Source organism: Hyla sarda, chromosome 7 (genome assembly GCF_029499605.1).
Source record: "Hyla sarda isolate aHylSar1 chromosome 7, aHylSar1.hap1, whole genome shotgun sequence".
Classification (NCBI taxonomy): domain Eukaryota; kingdom Metazoa; phylum Chordata; class Amphibia; order Anura; family Hylidae; genus Hyla; species Hyla sarda.
Genome location: NC_079195.1, coordinates 32,581,492 through 32,607,006, shown reverse-complemented (window position 1 = coordinate 32,607,006; position 25,515 = coordinate 32,581,492). Strand labels below are relative to the sequence as shown.

The 25,515-nt window shown below is 42.9% G+C and overlaps 1 protein-coding gene across 1 annotated transcript in view; it reads right to left on the bottom strand.

Moving 5' to 3' along the window:
* The window catches only part of LOC130283112 (ovostatin-like), a 97,434-nt gene extending 74,169 nt beyond the window's left edge, over positions 1-23,265 (bottom strand). The window contains exons 1-10 of the mRNA XM_056532298.1: positions 23,183-23,265; positions 23,009-23,047; positions 17,236-17,437; positions 13,791-13,947; positions 13,073-13,125; positions 12,048-12,068; positions 10,306-10,471; positions 8,253-8,337; positions 3,327-3,456; positions 1,856-1,970 (exon numbers count right to left, since the gene is read on the bottom strand). Coding sequence (XP_056388273.1) covers positions 1,856-1,970; positions 3,327-3,456; positions 8,253-8,337; positions 10,306-10,471; positions 12,048-12,068; positions 13,073-13,125; positions 13,791-13,947; positions 17,236-17,437; positions 23,009-23,047; positions 23,183-23,265 — 1,051 coding nt within the window. The remainder of the gene's footprint in view (positions 1-1,855; positions 1,971-3,326; positions 3,457-8,252; positions 8,338-10,305; positions 10,472-12,047; positions 12,069-13,072; positions 13,126-13,790; positions 13,948-17,235; positions 17,438-23,008; positions 23,048-23,182) is intronic.
* Between the last annotated feature and the right edge of the window lie 2,250 nt (positions 23,266-25,515).

Sequence of the window (25,515 nt, the reverse complement as noted above, 5' to 3'; positions counted from 1 at the left end):
GTTTGAATCACCCCCCTTTTCCAATAAAAAAAAAAACACAGTGTAAATAAAAATAAAAATAAACATATGTGGTATCACCGCGTGCGGAAATGTCCGAATTATAAAAATATATCATTAATTAAACCGCTCGGTCAATGGCGTGCGCGCAAAAAAATTCCAAAGTCCAAAATAGTGCATTTTTGGTCACTTTTTATATCATTTAAAAATGAATAAAAAGTGATCAATAAGTCCTATCAATGCAAAAATGGTACCGTTAAAAACTTCAGATCACGGCGCAAAAAATGAGCCCTCATACCGCCCCATACACGGAAAAATAAAAAAGTTATAGGGGTCAGAAGATTACAATTTTAAACGTATTAATTTTCCTGCATGTAGTTATGATTTTTTCCAGAAGTCCGACAAAATCAAACCTATATAAGTAGGGTATCATTTTAATCGTATGGACCTACAGAATACATATCAGGTGTCATTTTTACCGAAAAATGTACTACGTAGAAACGGAAGCCCCCAAAAGTTACAAAACAGCATTTTTTTTTCAATTTTGTCGCACAATGATTTTTTTTCCCGCTTCACCATAGATTTTTGGGCAAAATGACTGACGTCATTACAAAGTAGAATTGGTGGCGCAAAAAATAAGCCATCATATGGATTTTTAGGTGTAAATTTGAAAGAGTTATGATTTTTTAAAGGCAAGGAGCAAAAAACGAAAATGCAAAAACGGAAAAACCTCCGGTCCTTAAGGGGTTAATTTAAGGGATTTGACTATATATATATATATATATATATATATATATATATATATATGGATATTTTTTTTTTTTTTTAAATAATAGACTGGTTGGAAAAAAAATAAAGCCATTTTTACTTCTCTACTCTCCCGCTGATGCTGTTCTGAAACTGCCCCGGTCCTCACTGATCATACCTGGTACCTAGACTTGGCACATAGGTACTAATCAATCATTGGCTGCAGTCTTCAACAAATATTAGCTGAGCAGGTATTCCCAGTCATTTCCTGCGTGTTCAGACCAGGTACAAGACAGTGGAGATCAGCAGGGACCAGGCAGTGTCAGAGCAGCACCAGCAGGAGGGTTGGATGTAAGTAAGGCTTAGGTTCTCTGTTGTTTTCAACCAATCAACCCCTATTACGAAAAAGAAAAACATACAACCAGACACCCCCTTGATTTTACCTTTAATTAATTTCCGTTTTAAGGGGGACTACAATATTGACTGCCTAGCCTCAGCTGAAGGCATCAATATCAGATCAGTGGGGTACAATGTCTGGCACCTCTGGCAATCAGAGAGGGGCACAGCGCCATATAGTTATTCAGGGCTGTGTCTGCCACTGCAGACCAATCCCATGCATTTGCACTGTCCATGGTAGATAATATAGGGCAGTGGTCTTCAACCTGCGGACCTCCAGAGGTTGCAAAACTACAACTCCCAGCATGCCCGGACAGCCATCGGCTGTCCGGGCACGCTGGGAGTTGTAGTTTTGAAACCTCTGGAGGTCCACAGGTTGAAGACCACTGATGTAGGGGATGTAATTTTCCCTCTGATACTCATGTTGGTGATGGCACTGCTCTCACTATGTGATCGACTTTATTCATTTTAACCCTTTTTTTTTTTTTTGTAACAGAGCACATAAGAATGCATTGTTTTATGAGCTCCATATTCAGGATGTATAGCTGTCATCCAACCCATCATGTTGCCAACACATATTGAAGGGATTTTAGTCTATAGTCTATGTGTAGTCTATGTTCACAACTCTGCTGGTGTTCCTTTTGCATTTTGCATCTCTATTGCTTTCAATAGCGTCACATCATTTGCCTTTAGTTTTTGCACTTGTCATTCTTACCTGTTCCAGCTTCTTTTATGGTGACTGTACATTGAAGGCTACTGCTGTATTCTGAAAACTGGAGCTTATAGATATCCAGGCTCAGATCATTAGTGTAGGCTCCAGTGTCATCCAGCTGTAGTGGAAGAAATAGGAAAGTGTCTATAAAATATAAAAACATTTTCAGTACCTATAGATAACTTTACATAGGGCCTTATGCACATGATCATATTAGACCATCATAGGCAAGTTTTGGCAATGCGGCATCCATAGGAATTTACAGACCCATGCTATTTTTATGTCAATACTCATTTCTTTGTTCTTTTAAAGGGATACTCCACTGGGGGAAAAAAAAAAAAAAATCAACTGATGCCAGAAAGTTAAAGGCATCGTCCATACTGTCAGCAGTGAAAAAAATAAACAGGTACATACCTGCCTTCGCTCCCCCGGTGCCTCCGGTAACCGGCTCCGATCTCTGCCACGATCCTCTTCCTGGTTGTTGGTGGTCGGTGAGTCATACTGCACTCAGCCAATCACCGGCCGCAGTGAAGTCCCGACTCAGCCGGCGATTGGCTGAGCGGCAGAGTGAGAACGCTTCAAGACACACAATTCTTCACTACACCGGCACCTGCTGCCGAGGCCGAAAACATCCCACTACCGCTCAGCCTATCGCTGGCCGAGTCAGGACATCACTGCAGCCAATGATTGGCTGAGTGCAGTATGACTCGCCGACCACCGGCAACCAGGAAGAGGATCACGGCAGAGACCGGAGTCGGTTACCGGAGGCACCGGGGGGGAGCAAAGGAAGGTATGTACATCTTTATTTTTTTTACTGCCGGCAGTATGGACGATAATTTTCCTATTCCGGAGTTCTCCTTTAAACATTTTTGTAAATTACTTGGATTTAAAAGTCTTAATCCTTCCGGTACTTATCAGCTGGTGTATACTGCAGAGGAAGGTCTTTTCTTTTTGAATTTCCTTCATCTCTAACCACAGTGCTCTCTGCTGACACCTCTGTCCATTTTAGGAACTGTCCAGAGTAGGAACAAATCCCCATAGCAAACCTATCCCGCTCTGGACCCTTCCTAAAATGGAGAGAGCACTGTGGTCAGACAGAAAGGACATTCAAAAAGAAAAGAACTTCCTGTGGAGCATATAGCAGCTGATAAGTATTGGAATGATTAAGATTTCTCAATAGAAGTCATTTACAAATCTGTTTAACTTTGTCGCTTCAGTTGATTAAAACATTTTTTTTTCCAGTGGAGTACCCCTTTAAGACCATATCCTGTTATTTTTCACTAGAATCCTTTTTTAAAGGTAGAATAACACTGTTCTATAGATTTGTGACAAGGCGCCATATGGCGGCTCATGTTGCGCTTGTTGCTCAGCAACACAGAGCCATAAAGACTTCACAGTTAATCTGATAATTTCAGGATTCCTAATGGATCTTTTGACTGTAAGGAAACAAAGATGGAATAAGTAAAACAATCACCTCTCCAGTAAATTCCTCACAAATATCTTCCAAGCCTTTGTAACAATTCCCTGCTCTGCCGTAATTGTAGGCTTTATTTCTGCAGCACTTTATGATGACGGTGGCCGGTAATGGCTTACCATATACATACCTGAAAGAGTTAAAAAAAAAAAAAAAACAGCCATGTTATCCAATAATCAAACAATGGGGGTAAACTTCAAATTCTGGAGCCAAATAGTTTGACAAGGACGGCTGACATACAGCTGTAAAACATATTTTTAGATACCATCTCTACGTCTTCTAGTGGGACTCTGCATATAGTGAAGCTACGTGTACCGGATTTACATGGGGGCCAGTGGAGTCCCTATAGACTTTAACAGACGTGAGGGATTTTATTTTATGCAGTTAGGATACGTTCACAGGAATTGACAAGAAATAATTTAGGTTAGGAAATTGTTCATGTGGAATTTCCACACAGAAAAAACTTTTTTTTTTTTTTTCCAGGGAAAAACCTTTTTTTTTTTTTTTTAAATCAACTAGCTCCAGAAAGTTAAACAGATTTGTAAATTACTTCTATTAAAAAATCTTAATCCTTCCAATAATTATCAGCTGCTGAAGTTGAGTTATTTTCTGTCTGGCAACAGTGCTCTCTGCTGACATCTCTGCTTGTCTCGGGAACTGCACAGAGTAGAAGAGGTTTGCTATGGAGATTTGCCTTTACTCTGGACAGTTCCCGAGACAGGTGTCATAAGAGAGCACTTAGACAGAAAAGAACAACTCAACTTCAGTGGCTCATAAGTACTGAAAGGATTAAGATTTTTTTAAGAGAAGTAATTTACAAATCTGTTTAACTTTCTGGACCCAGTTGATATATATATATTTTCCTGGATAACCCCTTTAAGGAGGAATGAAGAAGGAAGCTATTCAATTCTACATTTTTGGATTCGGCGTGAATTCCGCACAAAACGAATTTGGTCAAGAAAAAATATCTCATTAACTTTAATGGGCTTTTACTCAAGGATTCCACCTGTTCTATATTCAGGCGGAACAGAATTCAGCGTCGGAATTCCAATAGCAGAAATTCCTTAGTGTGAACAGGACAACAGAAAGTCTGTTAAAGTCAACTGGAAAGGCCTTGATGAATAAAATGGAGCGGAAAAAGGAAGTGGAATTACTCAAATAAATTCCTCTTGAATTCCTCAGTGTGAACATACCCTTAAGCCCTTAGGACCCGGCCATTTTACACCTTAGGACCCGGCCATTTTTTGAACATCTTTTAGTTATCATTCTGATTCCGAGAATGTTTTTTCGTGACATATTCTACTTTAACATAGTGGTAAAATTTTGTGGTAACTTGCATCCTTTCTTGGTGAAAAATCCCAAAATTTGATGAAAAATTTTAAAATTTTGCATTTTTCTAACTTTGAAGCTCTCTGCTTGTAAGGAAAATGGATATTCCAAATAATTTAGTTTTTTAATCACATATACAATATGTCTACTTTATGTTTGCATCATAAAATTTACATGCTTTTACTTGGAAGACACCAGAGGGCTTCAAAGTTCAGCAGCAATTTTCCAATTTTTCACAAAATTTTCAAACTCACTATTTTTCAGGGACCAGTTCCGGTTTGAAGTGGATTTGAAGGGTCTTCATATTAGAAGTACCCCACAAATGACCTCATTATAAAAACTGCACCCCCCAAAGTATTCAAAATGACATTCAGTCAGCATTTTAACCCTTTATAACCCTTTAGGTGTTTCACAGGAATAGCAGCAAAGTGAAGGAGAAAATTCACAATCTTCATTTTTTACACTCGCATGTTCTTGTAGACCCAATTTTTGCATTTTTACAAGGGGTAAAAGAAGAAAATGTATATTTATATTTGTAGCCCAATTTCTCTGGAGTAAGCACATACCTCATATGTCTATGTAAAGTGTTCGGCGGGCGCAGTAGAGGGCTCAGAAGCGAATGAGCGACAAGGGGATTTTGGAGAGTACGTTTTTCTGAAATGGTTTTTCGGGGGCATGGTGCATTTAGGAAGCCCCAATGGTGCCAGAACAGCAAAAAAAAAACATATGGCATACCATTTTGGAAACTAGACCCCTTAAGGAATGTAACAAGGAATAAAGTGAGCCTTAATACTCCACAGGTGTTTCACAACTTTTGCATATGTAAAACAAATTTTTTTTCCACTAAAATGTGTTTCCCCTCAAATTTCACATTTTTGCAAGGGTTAATAGCAGAAAAGACCCCCACAATTTGTAACCCCATCTCTTCTGAGTATGGCGGTACCCCATAAGTTGACCTGAAGTGCACTACGGGCGAGCTACAATGCTCAGAAGAGAAGGAGTAATATTTGGCTTTTTGAGAGCAAATTTTGTCACATTTAGGAAGCCCCTATGGTGCCAGGACAGCAAAAAAAAAAAAAACACATGGCATACCATTTTGGAAACTAGACCCCTTTTGGAACGTAACAAGGAATTAAGTGAGCCTTAATACCCCACAGGGGTTTCACGACTTTTGCATATGTAAAAAAAATATTTTTTTTCACTAAAATGTGTGTTTCCCCCCCAAATTTCACACTTTTGCAAGGGTTAATAGCAGAAAAGAGCCCCCAAAATTTGTAACCACGTCTCTTCTGAGTAAGGAGCGTTTGCTCCTCCATTAGATTGACCAGGCAGTCACTGAAAAAAAACTTTAAAAAGTCCAGATCAGTGAAGCCAGCATGGTCAATCCAGAGTCGCCAACATACTCAGGAATCCATGGCTGATAATTCTCTGGGGGGCTCCAGACAGGGTCATCGGAAGGGGGCTCCGGTGCACTTGTCTGGAGGACCGGACTCCTATTACAAGCGGCATTGCCACCCGTACTAGTGTGGGTCACTCTCATGGGGGGTGCATGGCCTCGCCTGGCGGTGTCTCCGCCACCGTACAGCGGACTCATCATCACTGCTAGATGATGAGGAGGGCGAGGAAGAACACAAAAAAGTCGGATCTTCCTCATCCTCACTGGCAGATTCAGAGTCGGAGGCTAAAAAAGCGTAAGCCCGGCGGGCCATCGCCTTTTTTCTACGGTGGCGGGGGTGGGACGGTGGGGGGGGGAGGGTGTGTGTGCGGGGGAGGGGGGGGCAGGGAAGTATGTAGTGTGTGGTGCTTGGTGTAACTGTAACAAAAAAAGCTGCAGCCAAAAAAAAAAAAGTGGTGGCACACGCAGGGACCCCCCTCGGCATTTGCACGGCATGCCTACTGAACGATATCAGTAGGCATGCCATTCTGATTTCCGCCCGGCGAGGGGCGGAGACCGGAAAACGCCAGGGCGTATGGATACGCCCAAAAAAGTGGTGGCACACGCAGCACCCTGAACCCCTAATAGGGCCTGGGGTCACACGGATCAGGTGACGGCGGACCCTTGGGGACCTATTAGGGGGTCAGGGGGGGGGGGGGTTATTTATTTATTTTTATTTTTACTTATACTTTCACTTTTGTTTTACTGTTTTACCCTACCTTTCCCTGCAACAAGCTGACCCTGATCTAGGGGCTCTTCTTTCTGAGGGGGCTCCGGCACTCCGAGGGGGGGATCCCGGTCCTCTTCACACAGCTCTGCCTGCTGATTGAACTCAGCGAGCGCGCAGAGCTGCGTGAGGGGACCATTAACCCCTCCTCTGCTGCAGTGCTATTGGCCGACGATCGCTGGCCAATAGCAGCGTTGCTGGGGCGGTGACAGCAACTGGAGGTGATTGGCGGTGTATCGTACACCGCTGATCACCTTCCTTTTCCGGGTCATCGGGTCACAAGTGACCCGAATACCCGGAATCATCGCAGATCGCCGGCATGCGGGGGTCCCAGGACCCCCCTCGGCATTTGCACGGCATGCCTACTGAACGATATCAGTAGGCATGCCATTCCGATCTCCGCCTGGCGAGCGTCGGAGACCGGAAAACGCCAGGGCGTATGGATACGCCCTGGGTCCTTAAGGCCCAGTGTGTGAGGGCGTATCCATATGCCCTGGGTCCTGAAGAGGTTAAAGGGGTACTCCGGTGGAATTTTATTTATTTATTTATTTATTTTTTAAATCAACTGGTGCCAGAAAGTTAAACAGATTTGTAAATTACTTCTATTTAAAAATCTTAATCCTTCCAGTATTCATCAGCTGCTATATGCTCCACAGGAATTCTTTCCTTTTTGAATTTCCTTTCTGTCTGACCAAAGTGCTCTCTGCTGACACCTCTGTCCATGTCAGGAACTGTCCAGAGCAGCATATGTTTGCTATAGGGATTTTCTCCTGCTCGGGACAGTTCCTGATACAGACAGAGGTGTCAGCAGAGAGCACTGTGGTCAGACACAAAAGAAATGCAAAAAGAAAAGAACCTCCTCTGGAGCATATAGCAGCTGTAAGTGCTGGAAGGGTTAAGCGTTTTAAATAGAAGTCATTTACAAATCTATTTAACTTTCTGGCACCAGTGGATTTAAAAAAAAAAAAAAAAAAAAAACCTTAAAGCTATCGATTCTTTACTCCCAACCAAATTACCCCCAAAAACCACAATGGCCCTTGTTTACTACTGTAAACCCAACCTGCTTTTGTTAGGCCGTGTGCCAAAATGCGGTGCAGTGTGCGCCACAAATTCTGTAGGCACCAGAATTTGTGGTGCAATGCTTCAACACAAACATACAAATCCAGAAAAGAGGTGTGGTTTATCAGAAGCGGGGAGTGTTTATCCAGAAAAGAGGCGTGTTCTCACAACCCAACCTATATACTATTGAATTCACACAAGATCCTGTGAATAAATGGCTGGAAATCCTTACCAGGAAAAAGCTGATCAGAACTTTCCCAGCCTGTGTGTACCCATAAATAGAGGGGAATAGTGGAACTCTAAAATATCCTTCGCCACTAATAAAAACCCAATACTCTTAGTAAATTAGGGCCAATATTTCATAAATGTTACATACTTTGCAGATATGTCAATTTTGGCTGATTTATCCAGGATTGAAAGTGTATTTGGACAGGTGACGGTGGAGTCAAATCTTGGTAACCCTGCAATACAATGGGACATATTGTTCAGATAAAACACAGTGTTCAGAGACATGCTCATAGAGACAGGACATGATCACATGATAGAAAATAATCTGTAATGTTGGCAACTAGCAATCGGCAATGACAACCCAAATTCTTAACTTTTAGATAAAAAAACATAATGGCGTCCAAATCTGATCAAAGTGATGGCGAGAACTTCTGGCTGAATTGGGTGCATTTGTGTTATGTCCTCTCCTACTCCTAGAAGTATTATCTATAGGGGAAAACATGCTTCCTTCCAGAGGCACTATATGATGGCCCACAAAGAAGGGAATTTTATCAGGGCATTGTGCAAAAGTTGTAATAATTTGAGCAAGCTAGATTGGGGGGTTGGTGGAAGTACTGAACTTTATGCCAGAAAATGGCTTAAATTGTACCCGGCACAAATAACCTCTGGTGAAAGGATCGTGTTCAAAGCTCGGGGACTTCTGGAAATTTGTCCTCTGCTCCCATCAGTTTTGGAGAAAGTCTCTTGTTATAGTGGCAAGACAGCCCGAGATGCTGAAAGAACATGTTACTGTACAATTTGTGGCTCTTGGATGTAAACGCTGTTAAAGGAGAAGTCTCATCCTCCAAAATTCTGAAAACATATCTGCAAGTTTTAGATCGCAGAGGGTCTGACCGCTGGGGCCCCCTGCGATCTCCTGTATGGGCCCTCCACTATCCCGAGCCACCACGTCCTCTACATATATCACTATGGGAGAACCAAAGATGTCTCTCCCATAATGATATATGGAGGGGGCATGGCGGCCCCGCGCTTCGGATAGGGGATATGTTTTTCAGAATTTTGGTGGATGAGACTCCTCCTTTAAAGGAGAACTCCAGCAAAAATTAACCTTTCCCCTATCTGTGGGACCCCAGCTCTCTTAGTGAGGAGCATGTGTAGTCTACTGGTAGACGTCATGCGCTTTATTCATTTCTGTGGGAGCTTGGATGATGCCCGAGTGCTGTAATCAGGTCTTTCAACACTTCTATAGAAATGCGGGTGGGGTATCCCAGCGGCTGGACCCATGGTGACCATCAAGGAGATAAATACAGTTTTGCTGTATTTCACCTTTAACCCCTTAAAGAGGTATTCCGGGCAAAAACATTTTATCCCCTATCCAAAGTATAGGGGATAAGATGCCTGATCGCGGGGGTCCTGCTGCTGAGACCCCCCGCGATATCCCTGTAGCACCGGCATTCTATGCGGGGACTGCGTCTCTAGTTTCGGAAACCTCCGGGTTTCTGGGACTGGGGACGTGACGTCACATTCGCCCCCTCCATTCATGTCTATGGGAGCGGGCGTGGCGGCCGTCACGCCCCCTCCCATGGACATGAATGGAGGGGGCGTGGCGTGATGTCACGTCCCCAGTTCCGGAAACCTGGAGGTTTCTGAAACTGGATATTCAGCACCCGCATAGAATGTGGCTGCTACAGGGAGATCGTGGGGGGTCTCAGCAGCAGGCCCCCCGCGATCAGACATCTTATCCCCTATCCTTTGGATAAGGGATAAAATATTTTTGCCCGGAATACTAATACATTTTCTTGCAACATTTTTAATCATAAGACTTGTGTGGAGTATATCAATTTTTAGTAGATACTCTCCATTGTGCTTTTAGTTCTGGCCATGGCTTAGTCATATGCATTAGCCTTATGGGTCATTGATGAAAATGCAAAAATAAAATTTGAATGTCAACCAAAGCGATAAGTCATACCACCAGCTCCGTAGTATAGCTTTAAAACAAATAATCTTTGAAATGGGTAAAACGTATTATCTGTTTTAACACATTCGCTTTTCTACTTCATGGCTATAAAATTATCAACCAAATTTCAGTAGGAAAGATAAAAACAGAGATGGTGAAGGGTTAATTCGGAGGTAAGAGAAATAGTCGATAGTAGTAGAATAACTAACCTCAGCACTAGGTACTAAGCATCAATAATACTTACTGTATCTTTGCACTGTCACATATTTGGACACTGGATTGCCAGATTCCCTCTCGAATATGAGATTGTATCCTCCCGGAGAAGCGTCTTCACTTAGGGTTACTTCCGCAGATGCTACATAAGACTCTGACAGCAGGTCTATTATTTGCACACATGCCCCGGTTGGTTCCTGGAGAAGATTTAGGTCAACAATGAGATGGTCTTAGCAAAAATATATGTATATAGCAGTGTAAAATAACAGAATGTCTCTCTGGAGGACCAAGTAAACCCATAAGTAATAAGGGCAGCTCATCAATTCCAATGGGCGCCATGTAATGCTTTGTCCCTTCTGTGGTGGTGCTGGAGGGGAATATAATGCTTATTGTTGAGTTACCCTACAGAATGCAAAAGGCTATTGTAAAAACTGGGCAATCCCTTTAAAAAAATTGGGTAATAACCCATGTGGGATCAATTTTGATTGCCATATTGGTTGCCAGTGACAAAAAGGAACTAACTAGATAATGTTATAATCTTTTAAAGGGGTACTCTGGTGCTAAGACATCTTATCCCCGATCGCGGGGGTCCTACAGCTGGGGACCCCCGTGATCTTTCACGCAGCACCCCGTAACCATCAGCCCCCGGAGCATGTTCGCTTCGGGTCTGATGACTGCCAATCACCGGAGCTGGAGTATTCTGACGTCACAGCTCTGCCTCCGTGTGACATCACGCTCCGCCCCCTCAATGCAAGCCTATGGGAGGGGGCGTCACGCGGTGGCGGAGCCGTGACGTCACAATACTCCGGCCCCGGTGATCGCAGTCATCAGACCCGGAGCGAACATGCTCCGGGGGCTGATGGTAATGGGGATAAGATGTCTTAGTGCCAGAGTACCCCTTTAAAGAGTTTGGAAGTGGCCTTATATCAATGAATGTTTCTTCCTGTAAGGTTTCAAAAACCTTAACCCTGTAAAAGTGCATTCACACCATGTTTTAGTAATATGGCAGCTGGATGGAGTCAGCTTGTGATTCTGGCCTGCTCATTTTTGAACCATATCACTTTTATTGCCGGACTTAAAACTGTGGCAGACCATTGTTTTCGATCCAAAAACAAAACCGGATATAGTCCAAAAGTGATCGAAGTGGAGTCACCAGCTGACTAACTGGCGAATAGGGTGTGGCGCAGGTCCAACAGGAATAAAGATAGGTATGTAAATTAACTGCTTTCCATGTCAATGTCTCCGGGTCAATGTCGAACAGCCAAACCAGAATCTCTTTAAAAAGAAAGAGGACCCATCCCTAAAACAGCTGCCCACAAATCAGCCAGTCGTCTTCCTTTTGAAAAAAAATCTCCAATAGGTGGCACTAGAGGGCCAGGTTTGCTGAAAGATCTGTTAAGGTCTGTAGGACCAAATAGGAACAGTTGGATCTGGTCAGCTGTGTGACTTCCTTGTGCATAGGGGATATTTTCAAAAATTAGTTGGTTGGACTTCCCTTTTAGGTAATAACAAAATATTGATACAAACTACCAGCTATTTATACAGATATTTGTTTCTAATAAAATATCCCTGAAAATCCACAGTGTGGACATAGCCATAAAGTGGACATGTCCAAGTTCTGTGTAGATGTAAAGGGTGGGGGTGGGAGGTGGTAAAAAGACACAGATTTAACTCTTCTGGTGGACCCAAGAACCCCCAGAATGACATTAGGACTATCCTATAAGAAAATATGTATGTACCCTGAAAAATCATAGACAGTGATTCATTTCTTACCAAAAGGCGAACTCTGGTGAACTGCAAAATAGAAAAGAAAGCATCATTAGTTACCTACACAAGGTATGAAACGTAAAAAGAACTGATTTTAGGAACTGTAAGGGGCCAAGGTGTAGCCCCAATTCACTCATAGTTGATTTACTTGATCTGCTTTACGGCTAAGCATCATATCCAAACCTTCAGACTAATGGTTAAAGGGGTATTCCGGGCAAAAACATTTTATCCCCTATACAAAGGATGGGGATAACATGTCTGATCGCGGGGGGCCCGCTGCTGAGACCCCCCGCGATCTCCCTGCAGCACCTGCATTCTATGTAGGTGCTGAATCTCCAGTTTTGGAAACCTCCGGGTTTACGGGACTGGGGAAGTGAAGACACGCCACGCCCCCTCCATTTATGTCTATGGGAGGGGGCGTGGCGGCCGTCACGCCCCCTCCTATAGACATGAATGGAGGGGGCGTGGCGTGACATCACGTCCCCAGTCCCGGAAAGCTGGAGGTTTCCTAAACTGGAGATTCAGCACCCACATAAAATATTTTTGCCCGGAATACCCCTTTAATACCAGAATGTTGCTAAAAATCATTGCAACCATTCATATCCTAAAAATTATTATAATTATATTAATTATTCCTGTATCAGCCGAGTACATCTGTGAGCTCCACAAATACTCCCAATTTTTTACCCCATTCCTAAAGGCTAATTTACACTACAGATTTTCTGAATGGAATTGTGTATGAAATGTACAGTGCAGCAGCCTCCAATGGTTCTCAGTGGGATTCTGCTGCACCATTCACACTACGGAATTTCCGCAGTGGATGTTCCGTTGCAGAAATCCTGGACCCCAGACTCCCCCGGAAAGACTGATCATCTTATGAAATGCTCTTTGCGCTTTGGAAAGGCATTGCGGTCTATGGGGACGGTGCATTTCTGAGCGGTCCTAGTGCTGGCAAGTTTTGTCTGCACCCGCCCCAGACAGAATCGCAGCCAATAGTGTGAATAAGTCCTTATAGATGAATTTCCAGTTACCTTTTGTTCTGTTGGCTTCAGGTCATAGTTCAGACAAAATGCTCTGCTTCTCACTGAAATGAAAACATAGGAAAATAGAAGTTTAATGGGGACAGGCTCATACTTGCCAACAGTCCTGGGAAAAACGTATCAACCAGGCCACAAATGGAGGGGGGGGTCATAAATCCCACCTAAAGGAGGGATTCTGGGATGCTCTGAGGTTGGCCTGAGCAATCTTGAGGTGGGGCTTAAATGTTTTGAGTTTGTTTTTTTAAATGTTTCCCAACCACGGTGCCTTCAGCTGTTGAAAAACTACAACTCCCAGTATGCAAACGTCTTATAACAGGAATTGATTAAATAGACACTGTCATCTGAACAAACTTTCCATAGTGCAAGCAAATGTCCTGTGTCTTTCAAGACAAGCAATACAAATCTATGAAAGGGGGAGGAGGGAGCACCGTCCACCAGCTCTGGGAGAACTACAAATTAGAGATGAAGCCAGAGGAGCAGAAATCTGCTGAAAAATACAATATAGAAGTTAAATAATGGGCAGAAATAGTGCTGCTCCTCATATACACACACTGGACAGCTAAGTCACCTGGAAGGCCAGGTAAGCTTTAAATTAAAATGTGATTTTAACTTTTTCATCCAAAACATTGTTTGGAGTGTCCCCATTAATGTTTTCCTCACATACTTGGCCAGTAGAGTACGTCCAACCCTAACTGGGCACTTGGCTCACCTGTGTCTCCAGGTCTGTACAATTTCTTTTCTGTTTGAACAAAGCAAGATGCAGGCATATTGTCAATAGCAACGCCTTTGCGTTCCCTTTTTTCTACTGTATTTCCAATAGCTGAAAAGGTTACATAAGCCAGTGTCACTGTGGTGACCGTAGGGACCTGAGAAGACAGAACAGTCAAATTATATTATTTTACCTCATATTAATGCAAAATATATGTAGTGCCCAACAACCTATCTATAAGACATTTGTAGCACAGTCCCCACTGTATTCATTGCCCTAGACCAGTGGTCTCCAAGCTGTTGGCCCACCAGCTGTTGCACAACTTGAATCCCAGCATGCCTAGACAGCCAACGGCTCTTCCAGACAATCAGAAGGCAGTATAGGGTGATGTCAGAGACACTATAAAAGCCTAGGTACATACAGTCTTGTTGGGAGGGGATGTTTGGTTTGGTGCCGCTTCAAACCTCAGGTGGTTCATCCCATCCAAACCTGATAAAATAGCATCAGCATCATGGTAGAAAGGAGAAGAGGGAAAAATCACATGACACCAGGGAAGCCCATAATGCCTTGCAAATAGCTCTCCATGGCAACCAAGAGGCAGTATAAGGGGTAATTGAAGAGCCACTTGTTAAAAATGAAAGAAGCAATCTGATTGGTTGCTATGGGCAACTAGGCAACTTTTCCCCTGGACAGGTTTTGATAAATCTCCCCCAAAGAGTATTGTGTCATTCTTGAGCATTTTTATTTATCTCAATGTGGCAATTTTTTTGAATACACTACCGTATTTTTTGCCGTATAAGACGCACTTTTTCTTCCCCAAAACTGGGGGGGGGGGGGGGGTAAAGTTGGTGCGTCTTATACGGCGAATACACACCTATCGGGTTGGTCCCTGCGGCCATCAACGGCCGGGACCCGCGGCTAATACCGATCGCGGTGATGCCCTGTATTAACCCTTCAGACACGGCGATCAAAGCTGACCGCCGCGTCTGCAGCGAAAGTGACAGTAACCCGGCTGCTCAGTCGGGCTGTTCGGGACCGCCATGGTGAAATCGCGGCTTGAGGTGAATCACTGCTTTAATACACCTGTAATTGCACTTTCTCTCTCAATCTCTCTCCCTTCCCTATCAGTGCTTCTAGGCTGGATTTGGACTTGAGGTGAAATGCTGCTGTAAAAAAGCTTTTCTGTGCAACACACACTGCTGTCTGTCACTCTCTCTCTGTATTAGAACAAGGGTAACTGGCTGCTGATAGGCTTTATGCTGCATGTGATTCAGGGTCATTACACTGACTTTTGTTCCCGCCTTCCCAGGATTCCTTGCCCCATGTCCTCACATGTGGATCCACCATTTTAGATGCCGTGGAGCCTGGACCGCACTAAATGGAGTTTAATGAAGTGATTTGCATGATAGAATTGCGGTGATATTCACATTCGTTGTGAATCGAATAGAATTGCGGCGATATTCGCATTCGTTGTGAATCAAATTTTTCCTGAAATTCGTAACGAATTCGGATTTGTTAGATTCGATTCGCTCATTCTTACTCATAGCCATACTTGTTGCTGTAAATATGTCATTAACTTTGCTTTAAAAACAGCTCAATGGTACTTGCTGTATATGTTCTCCTAGATGATCTAACAGTGTAATACAGGGCTTTAAAGGGGTATGCCAATGGAAAGCTATTTTAAATCAACTAGTGCCAAAAAGCAAAAAAAATTTTTTTTTTAAATTACTTCTATTTAAAAATATTAATCCTTCCAGAACTTAACAGCTGCTGTATGCTCCAGTGGAAGTTGTGTAGTTCTTTTCTGTCTGACCACAGTGCTCTCTGCTGACACCTCTGTCCATGTCAGGAACTGTTCAGAGCAGGATAGGTTTGCTATGGTGATTTGCTCCTACTTTGGGTGGTTCCTGACATGGACAGAGGTGTCAGCAGAAAGCACTGTGGTCAGACAGAAAATAAATACACAACTTCCTCTGGAGCATACAGCAGCTGATAAGTACTGGAAGGATTCATATTTTTTTAAATAGAAGTAATTTACAAATCTGTTTAAAGGGGTACTCCAGTTTTTAAATCAACTGGTGGCAGAAAGTTAAACAGATATGTAAATTAGAAGAAAGCATAGGAGAAGGTGGAGCCAGCACTGTGTAAAATCATTCCTTTATTGAAATCCAGGTTAAAAGTCCATAGACAAGAAGAAGAAAAAATGAGCACTAGGACAACAGTGCATGTGTGCAAGGTTGGAGCACGTCTAAACGCCGACGCGTTTCAGATTTATAAATTACTTCTATGAAAAAATCTTAATCCTTCCAGTACTTATTAGCTGCTGAATACTACAGAGGAAATTATTTTCTTTTTGGGACACAGTGCTCTCTGCTGACATCACAAGCACAGTGCTCTCTGCTGACATCTCAGTCCATTTTAGGAACTGTCCAGAGCAGCATATGTTTGCTATGGGGATTTTCTCCAACTCTGGACAGTTCTTAAAATGGACAGAGATGTCAGCAGAGAGCACTGTGCTCGTAATTCAGCAGAGAAAATAATTTCCTCTGTAATATTCAGCGGCTAATAAGTACTGGAAGGATTAGGATTTTTTAATAGAAGTAATTTACAAATCTGTTTAGCCTTCTTCCACCAGTTGATTTAAAAAAAAAGTTTTCTGCTGGAGTACCCCTTTAACTTTTTGGCATTAGTTGATAAAAAAAGTTTTCCACTAGAGTACCCTTTAAGGGTACTTTTAGAGTTTTAGGGCTATTAATAACGTTCGAGTTCGAATCAATCTAGTCCTTTCCCAATGAAAGTTTCCCAAAGTTTGACGAAACAGCCAAAACAAACTTTTGAAAGTTTGCTCCTCTCAACTTTAAAGAAATTGAACTGTAATATCAACCACATCCCTAAGAGAAGTAGAAGGCTGTTTTTGGAAAACAAAAAAATACACTTTTTAGAAATACTTTAAGGCTAAGTTTCCACTTGGTTTTGGAAAACTGCCAGTTCAGTTTTTGAGCCAAAGCCAGAAGTGTATTCAAAAAGAATAGGACATATAAAGGAAGGAATTCTCCTCCCTTATGGATCCACTTCTGACTTTGGCTCAAAAACTGCCAGAAACTCAGTTTCCAAAAACTGCCAGAAAAAAAAACAAAGTGGAAACTTAGCCTGAGGCTAGGTTTCCACTTGGTTATTCTTCTGGCAGTTTTTGGATTTCTGCCACTGCAGTTTTTGAGCCAAAGCCAGAAGTGTATTCAAAAGAAATATGACATATAAAGGAAGGACTTACACTTCTCCTCCGTTATGGATCCACTTCTGACTTTGGCTCAAAAACTGCCAGAAAAAAAACCAAGTGGAAACCTAGCCTAAAGGGTGAGATTCACTTGTAAACGTGAATCTTTTTTTTTTTTTTCTAATATAATCTAATTTTTCCACTATTACCCCTTAATTTATTATTACTTACTGGAACATCTTTGCATTCAAAAAACTGAGACGTGATCTGATTGTTGAATAGGGATATGCTGGTGAATTGGTATTCCAACCTAACGTCCACCTGTACAGTCTCCTCACAGTCAATAAAGACGCAGACTTGTCCCGTCTTCCCACTTGGCAACACGGTCGGGGTGGCCAGGATGTACTTGCAGTTCGCCTGTTCGATGGGGGGACTGCAAATGGGGAATATATAGAATATTTTGTCATCAGTATCAGATACATGTATTGACTTCTGTAAGTTAAAATTAGGATCAGCTCATACTCCATGTATTGGGTTGTTAACCCCTTAAGGACCGAGCCCTTTTTCACCTTAAGGACCAGAGCGTTTTTTGCAATTCTGACCACTGTCACTTTAAACATTAATAACTCTGGAATGCTTTTAGTTATCATTCTGATTCCGAGATTGTTTTTTCGTGACATATTCTACTTTAACTTAGTGGTAAAATTTTATGGTAACTTGCATCCTTTCTTGGTGAAAAATCCCAAAATTTGATGAAAAAAATGAAAATTTTGCATTTTTCTAACTTTGAAGCTCTCTGCTTGTAAGGAAAATAGATATTCAAAATAATTTTTTTTTGGGTTCACATATACAATATGTCTACTTTATGTTTGCATCATAAAATTTATGAGTTTTTACTTTTGGAAGACACCAGAGGGCTTCAAAGTTCAGCAGCAATTTTGAAATTTTTCACAAAATTTTCAAACTCGCTATTTTTCATGGACCAGTTCAGGTTTGAAGGGGATTTGAAGGGTCTTCATATTAGAAATACCCCATAAAAGACCCCATTATAAAAACTGCACCCCCAAAGTATTCAAAATGACATTCAGTAAGTGTATTAACCCTTTAGGTGTTTCACAGGAATAGCAGCAAAGTGAAGGAGAAAATTCAAAATCTTCATTTTTTACACTCACATGTTCTTGTAGACCCAATTTTTGAAATTTTGCAAGGGGTAAAAAGGAGAAAATTTTTACTTGTATTTGAAACCCAATTTCTCTCCAGTAAGCACATACCTCATATGTCTATGTTAATTGTTCGGCGGGCGCAGTAGAGGGCTCAGAAGGGAAGGAGCGACAAATGGTTTTTGGGGGGCATGTCACCTTTAGGAAGCCCCTATGGTTCCAGGACAGCAAAAAAAACACACATGGCATACCATTTTGGAAACTAGACCCCTCAGGGAACGTAACAAGGGGTAAAGTGAACCTTAATACCCCACAGGTGTTTCACGACTTTTGCATATGTAAAAAAAATATTTATTTTTTTACCTAAAATGCTTGATTTCCCCAAAATTTTACATTTTTAAAAAGTGTAATAGCAGAAAATACCCCCCAAAATTTGAAGCCCAATTTCTTCCGATTCAGAAAACACCCCATATGGGGGTGAAAATTGCTCTGCTGGCGCACTACAGATCTCAGAAGAGAAGGAGTCACATTTGGCTTTTTGAAAGCAAATTTTGCTCTGGGGGCATGCCGCATTTAGGAAGCCCCTATGGTGCCAGGACAGCAAAAATACACACATGGCATACCATTTTGGAAACTAGACCCCTCGGGGAACGTAACAAGGGGTAAAGTGAACCTTTACACCCCACAGGTGTTTCATGACTTTTGTATATGTAAAAAAAAAAATTTTTTTTACCTAAAATGCCTGTTTTCCCAAAAATTTTACATTTTTAAAAAGGGTAATAGCAGAAAATATCTTCCAAAATTTGAAGCCCAATTTCTCCTGAGTACGGCGATACCCCATATGTGTCCCTAAACTGTTGCCTTGAAATACGACAGGGCTCCAAAGTGAGAGCGCCATGCGCATTTGAGGCCTGAATTAGGGACTTGCATAGGGGTGAACATAGGGGTATTCTACGCCAGTGATTCCCAAACAGGGTGCCTCCAGCTGTTGTAAAACTCCCAGCATGCCTGGACAGTCAGTGGCTATCTGGCAATACTGGGAGTAGTTGTTTTGCAACAGCTGGAGGCTCCGTTCTGGAAACAGTGGCGTACTAGACGTTTTTCATTTTTATTGGGGAGGGGAGGGGGGCTGTGTAGGGGTATGTGTATATGTAGTGTTTTTTACTTTTTATGTTATTTTTTGGTAGTGTAGTGTTTTTAGGGTACAGTCACACAGGCGGGGGTTCACAGTAGTTTCTCGCTGGCAGTTTGAGCAGCGGCAGAAAATTTGCTGCAGCTCAAACTTGCAGCCGGATACTTACTGTAATCCTCCGCCCATGTGAGTGTACCCTGTACATTCACATTGGGGGGGGGGAACATCCAGCTGTTGCAAAACTACAACTCCCAGCATGGACGGTCTATCAGTGCATGCTGGGAGTTGTAGTTTTGCAACAGCTGGAGACACACAGGTTGTGAAACACCGAGTTTGGTAACAAACTCAGTGTTTTGCAACCAGTGTGCCTTCAGCTGTTGCAAAAGCTACAACCCCCAGCATGTACGAACAGCGGAAGGGCATGCTGGGTCTTGTAGTTATGCAACAGCCGGAGGCATACTACATTGGCTGGGGATTCTGGGGATTGTAGTTATGCAACAGCTGGAGACACACTGGTTTACTACTTAACTCAGTGTGCCTTCAGCTGTTGCAAAACCACAACTCTCAGCAGTCACCGACAGCCAACGGGCATGCTGGGAGTTGTAGTTATGCAACCACCAGATGCACCACTACAACTCCCAGCATGCACTTGAGCTGTTTGTGCAAGCTGGGAGTTGTAGTTACATAACAGCTGAAGGTACACTTTTCCATAGAAAGAATGTGCCTCCAGCTGTTGCAAAACTACAAGTCCCAGCATGCCCATAAGGGCATGCTGGGAGTTGTGGTGGTCTGCCTCCTGCTGTTGCATAACTACAGCTCCCAGCATGCCCTTGTTGCATGCTGGGAGCTGTTGCTAAGCAACAGCAGGAGGCTGTCACTCACCTCCAACGATCCACACAGGACTGTCTCTCGCCGCCGCCGCCGTCGCTCCTGGGGCCCCGATCCCAACAGGGACGCCGGGGATCGGGGTCCCCAGCACCCGGGGTCGTCTTCCCGCACCCGCTCACGTCCTCCGGAAGAGGGGCGGAGCGGGTTGCGGGAGTGACACCCGCAGCAGGCGCCCTGATTGGTCGGCCGGTAATCCGGCCGACGAATCAGGGCGATTGTGAGGTGGCACCAGTGTCTCTGACGGCCCCGATCAGCCAGTAATTCCGGGTCATCGGGTCACTGGAGACCCGATTGACCCGGAATCCGCCGCAGATCGCTGGACTGAATTGTCCAGCGATCTGCGGCAATCGCCGACATGGGGGGACATAATGACCCCCCTGGGCGATATGCCGGGATGCCTGCTGAACGATTTCAGCAGGCATCCGGCCCCGGCTCCCCTCCGGCTAGCGGTGGGGGCCGGAAATGTTCAGGGCGTATCCATACGCCCTCGGTCCTTAAGGACTTGGAAACGGGGGCGTATGGATACGCCCTATGTCCTTAAGGGGTTAAAGGGGTACTCCCGTGGAAAACTTTTTTTTTTTTTTTAAATCAACTGGGGCCAGAAAGTTAAACAGATTTGTAAATTACTAGGGGCTGTATACTACAGAGGAAATGCTTTTCTTTTTGGATTTCTCTTCTGTCACGACCACAGTTCTCTCTGCTGACCTCTGCTGTCCATTTTAGGAACTGTGCAGAACAGCATATGTTTGCTATGGGGATTTTTTCCTGCTCTGGACAGTTCCTTAAATGGACAGCAGAGGTCAGCAGAGACCACTGTGGTCGTGACAGAAGAGAAATCCAAAAAGAAAAGCATTTCCTCTGTAGTATACAGCCCCTAAAAAGTACTGGAAGGTTTAAGTTTTTTTTTAATAGAAGTAATTTACAAATCTGTTTAACTTTCTGACACCAGTTGATTTAAAAAAAAAAAAAAAGTTTTCCACGGGAGTACCCCTTTAACAAGGACGTTATTATAGGACAGTGGTGTCAAACTGGCCCTTTGGATGTTGCAAAACTTCAACTCCGGGCATGCTGGGAGTTGAAGTTTTGCAACATCCAAAATGCCACAGTTTGAGACCACTCTTATAGGGGGTGCAGAATCTATGGTCACCATTGAGCTCTGGAATCTAAGGGGGTCCTAAGGTAAAAAGACCAGTGCTACAACCCAGTGCTTCTTAAACTCTGAGGTGCCCCCTGGATGTTTGTGAGTAGTGATGAGCGGCAGGGGTCATATTTGGATTTCCGATATTTAGCGAATTTATTGACGATTATTCGTCCTACATTTGAGAAATTCGCACATTCGCCATGTCTGTTCACTTTTTTCCATGCGAAAATTCACATGGAAAATTCACATGGAAATTATCGTTTAAAAATTTGCATGTGAAAAAAAAAGAAAAAAAAAACATTCGTTATTAGGAATAAATAGCACTATATTCTAAATATTCGCAAAATGTCGATATTTGCGATAAAAATTAGCATTTTTTATATTTGTGCTCAACACTATTTTTGAGGCACAGGTGGGTCATTATCTGGCAGTATGACAACATCTTCTGATAATGACTGTAGGACCGTATGAGACATTGGCCATGTAGCTCCAGCGTAAGGCTGGGTTCACACCACGTTTTTCAAATACGGTTACCGTATATGGTTTTCCGCTAACAAACGTATGGCAAAAACCGTATGCAACCTTATACAACCGTTTGACTCCAAATTAAAACGTATACGGTTTTTCCCCGTACGGTTCTATCCATTTGCATCATTTTTTGCCAACGGTTTTGCTATTTTGTTGGAGTTAGTTTTCCAGCAATTGAATAAAGTTACTATTGTTCTATTGAAATTCCAATCTGCCCAAAAACGGATTAGAAAAACCGTGTGCAACCGTATTCTGAAATTCTGTGTACGGTTCTCATAGACAACAATGTTAAAAGAACCGCATACGGTTTTCCAACCAGAGGCAAAAACGTGGTTGACAGCGTTTTTGCCTACGGTTGAAAAATCGGCAAAACCGTATCCGAGGCAAAACGGATGCAACCGTACACAACATTTGGAATACGGTTTACAATGCATTCTCTATGCATACGGTTTCGGATACGGTCGTATACGTTTTTTTGCGGAAAACCATATACGGTTACCGTATTTGAAAAACGTGGTGTGAACCCAGCCTAACAAAGCTAGTCGTCTGTTTGTAAGGCCTGGTGCTCCCATTGGCCCTGATGTACTATTGTAAACCCAACATGGTTTGTTGGGTTGTGCACCAGATTCTGTGTGAGAATTTACACCAGAATTGAAGAAAAACCCGCCGAACTCTCAATTTTACCGAGAAAACCAGGATAAGGGGCGTGGTCATTGGGGAAAGGGGTGTATCCACAAAAAAGGGGGGGGTGTCCCAGACATTTTTGAAAAATCCCAACATATTTACAAAGATTTCCACATTAAAAGTAGTGGATTTGAGCTGAGGAATACCCTACAGATCAGAGCAGGTGTTAAAAAAGCAAAATGTAGGCAAAAGTGCAAAATGTAGGGAAACCTGAGTAAATACCGGGGGAAAATATCTGTTGGCCAAAAAATCCACAAAGAAACCTCCACTCTTAGTAAATCAGGGCCATTGTATTTTAGTCAGTACTTGGTCAGTATTTTTTAGCCAAAACCAGAAGTGGAACTAAGAAAAACTAGAATAGAAAAATATGCTTGCTTTCTTAAAATTTAAACGTAAAATAAATTATCGAAAGAGTACCCGCCTACCCCTCCCCCCCCCCCCCACCTCTTCCCAAACCAGTTATCCCAGTACCTTATATCTGGTGGTATAAAGGGCCCAGGTTTTACAAGCCTAGAGAAAAAGAAAATAATATATTAAAATAAGGGCAAAAAATAAATCACAGATGTAGCAAATATTATTTGTAAATAAAAATTAACAATAATAAATAATAAAGAAATAACAAGCGAATGTAAGGACTTGCCTTACATATTTGCTTTTTTTATGAGACAATAATGGATCAAAAGGATTTTGAAAACTTTTTGGAATCTGAATCGGGTTACTAAGGCCATGTTCACGTCTTGTTCACAATCTCTGGCGCGGAGATTCTTCTGCAGCAGAGTCCCGTTGGATTCAATGGGATTCTGCTGCTCTGTGCACAAGGTGGAACCGTGCCAGGTTTTTCCGGCTCAGAAATTCTATTTTTGGTGTCTCCACAAGGAATAAACCAGTTCATTCTTTGTGCGAAGTCCCCACGGAATGCATAGCAGTCAATGAGATGGCGCATTTCTGTGCGGTCCTAGCGCCGGCAGATTTATGCTGGCGATCGCAGTTTGGGGAATGTCCATACGGAGATTCTCAATGTGAACATAGCCTTAGACTCTAATGTCTGACAGACTAGTTGCTATGCTTTGTATCCTTAGCAACCAGACTAAGCTGGTCAGATCAAAACTGGTTTAACACTGTGTGGGTAACAGGTCAATGGTAGTCATATATATAATGTATTATCACTGCTGTTGTATGGGATGTACTGTGTAGGGTTGTGCACTCATTGGCACTTGTGTGTGGATGATTGGTTGGCTGCTTTAACTGAGGACCAGGTAAGGCTAGGTTCACACTACGTTTTGTACTTACCCATATACGGCTGGGAGGAGGGGGGCGGGGCTTAATCACTGCGCCCGCACGTGCCTCTGGTCGGCTGCATTTTTGGCCGTATGCGGTTTCCGGACCATAGGGAAAAACGCGGTCGACCACGTTTTTGCCTGCGGTCGGGAAACCGCATACGGCCGGTTCTCTCCGGTTGGCTCATAGACATGCATTAAATACGGTTCCCGTATAAGGCTGAGTGCGGGCCCGGGATTAAGCCCCGCCCACCCCCTCCTCCCAGCCGTATACGGGAACCGTAAGTACAAAACGTAGTGTGAACCCAGCCTAATGTGGTTTCTCGTGCTGCTTTCAAGAAGAATTGTCAGTGCAGTCCTAGGTTTACTCCAACACCTACATAGTGCTGTGCATTGTGGATAGGAATGCTGGGTTCACATCACGTTTTTGTCACTGTTTTCAATCAGTTTTTCTAAAGAAAACCGTATGGCAAAAAAACAGATGGAACAGTATGGGAAAAAGTAAACCTTATGCGTTTTTAAACCGTACACTGTTTTTAAAAGTGCATACAGTTCCGTCCGTTTTTTTATAAAAAAAATTAAAAAAAAAACATAAGTTTTAGAAAATTTTGTCCATTTTTAATGGGAGGGGTGTTGGGTGGGGACTTTAGGATGCAAATGCACATGTGCAAAGTAAAAACCGTATACGGTTTCCAATTGAAAGAAAAAAGCACATGGTTTACTTTTTTCCATACTGTTCCATCCGTTTTTTTTGCCATACGGTTTTCTTTAGAAAAACGGATTGAAAACAGTATGGCAAAAACCAGATGTGAACCCAGCCTAAGAGGGCCCAGTCATTATAGGGCAGGGTAATTTGGTGCCAGCTGGATGTGTGTGCATTGTCAAATAACAGATTTAAAGTTTTGATTGGTTGGGGTCTGAGTAGTCAGACCCTAACCGACCATGAGAATGAGCCGGGAGAAGTTTATGCTTTGTGTCATCTCCCGTTAGTGTTGAGCGCAAATATTCTAAATGCAAATTTTTCCCGTGAATATCGGTATTTCGTGAATATGTAGAATATAGTGATATATATTCGTAATGACGAATACTAGTTTTTAATGCAGATTCTTTTTGCAAATTACATGCAAATTTATGCAAATATCGGCACTTCTATACTGGACACTGATCCCTTCCTTCTTTTAAGTTAAAGATATAATTGCCCATGCGCACTATGCAAATTTCATTACGAATTTTCGCATTGAAAAAAAAAGAGAACGAACCTAGCGAATATGCGAATTTTGCGAACATAGGACGAATATTTGTCAATATATTCGCGAAATAACGCAAATTCGAATATGGACCCTGCCGCTCATCACTATCTCCCAGCTCTCAGTGTATATTTAACCCCTAAAGGACCCAGGGCGTATGCGTACACCCTGGCTCCTTGGTACTTAAGGACCTAGGGTGTTCCTGTATGCCCGTGGGAATTTCAGTCCCCACCGCATGTCGGGCAGGGACCAGACCAGGATGACTGCTGATATCTATCAGCAGGCACCCCATGCAAACCCTTAGGGGGGCCTGAGACCCCCCCACCGCATGTCGGCGATCGCAGCAAATCACTGATCAATTCAGACCTGGAAAAAAAAAAAAAGGGTGAAAGAGGATGTCCGAGACAAACCCATTCACCCTTACCAGCAGGAGTGAGGGGGCATGGGTCAGAAC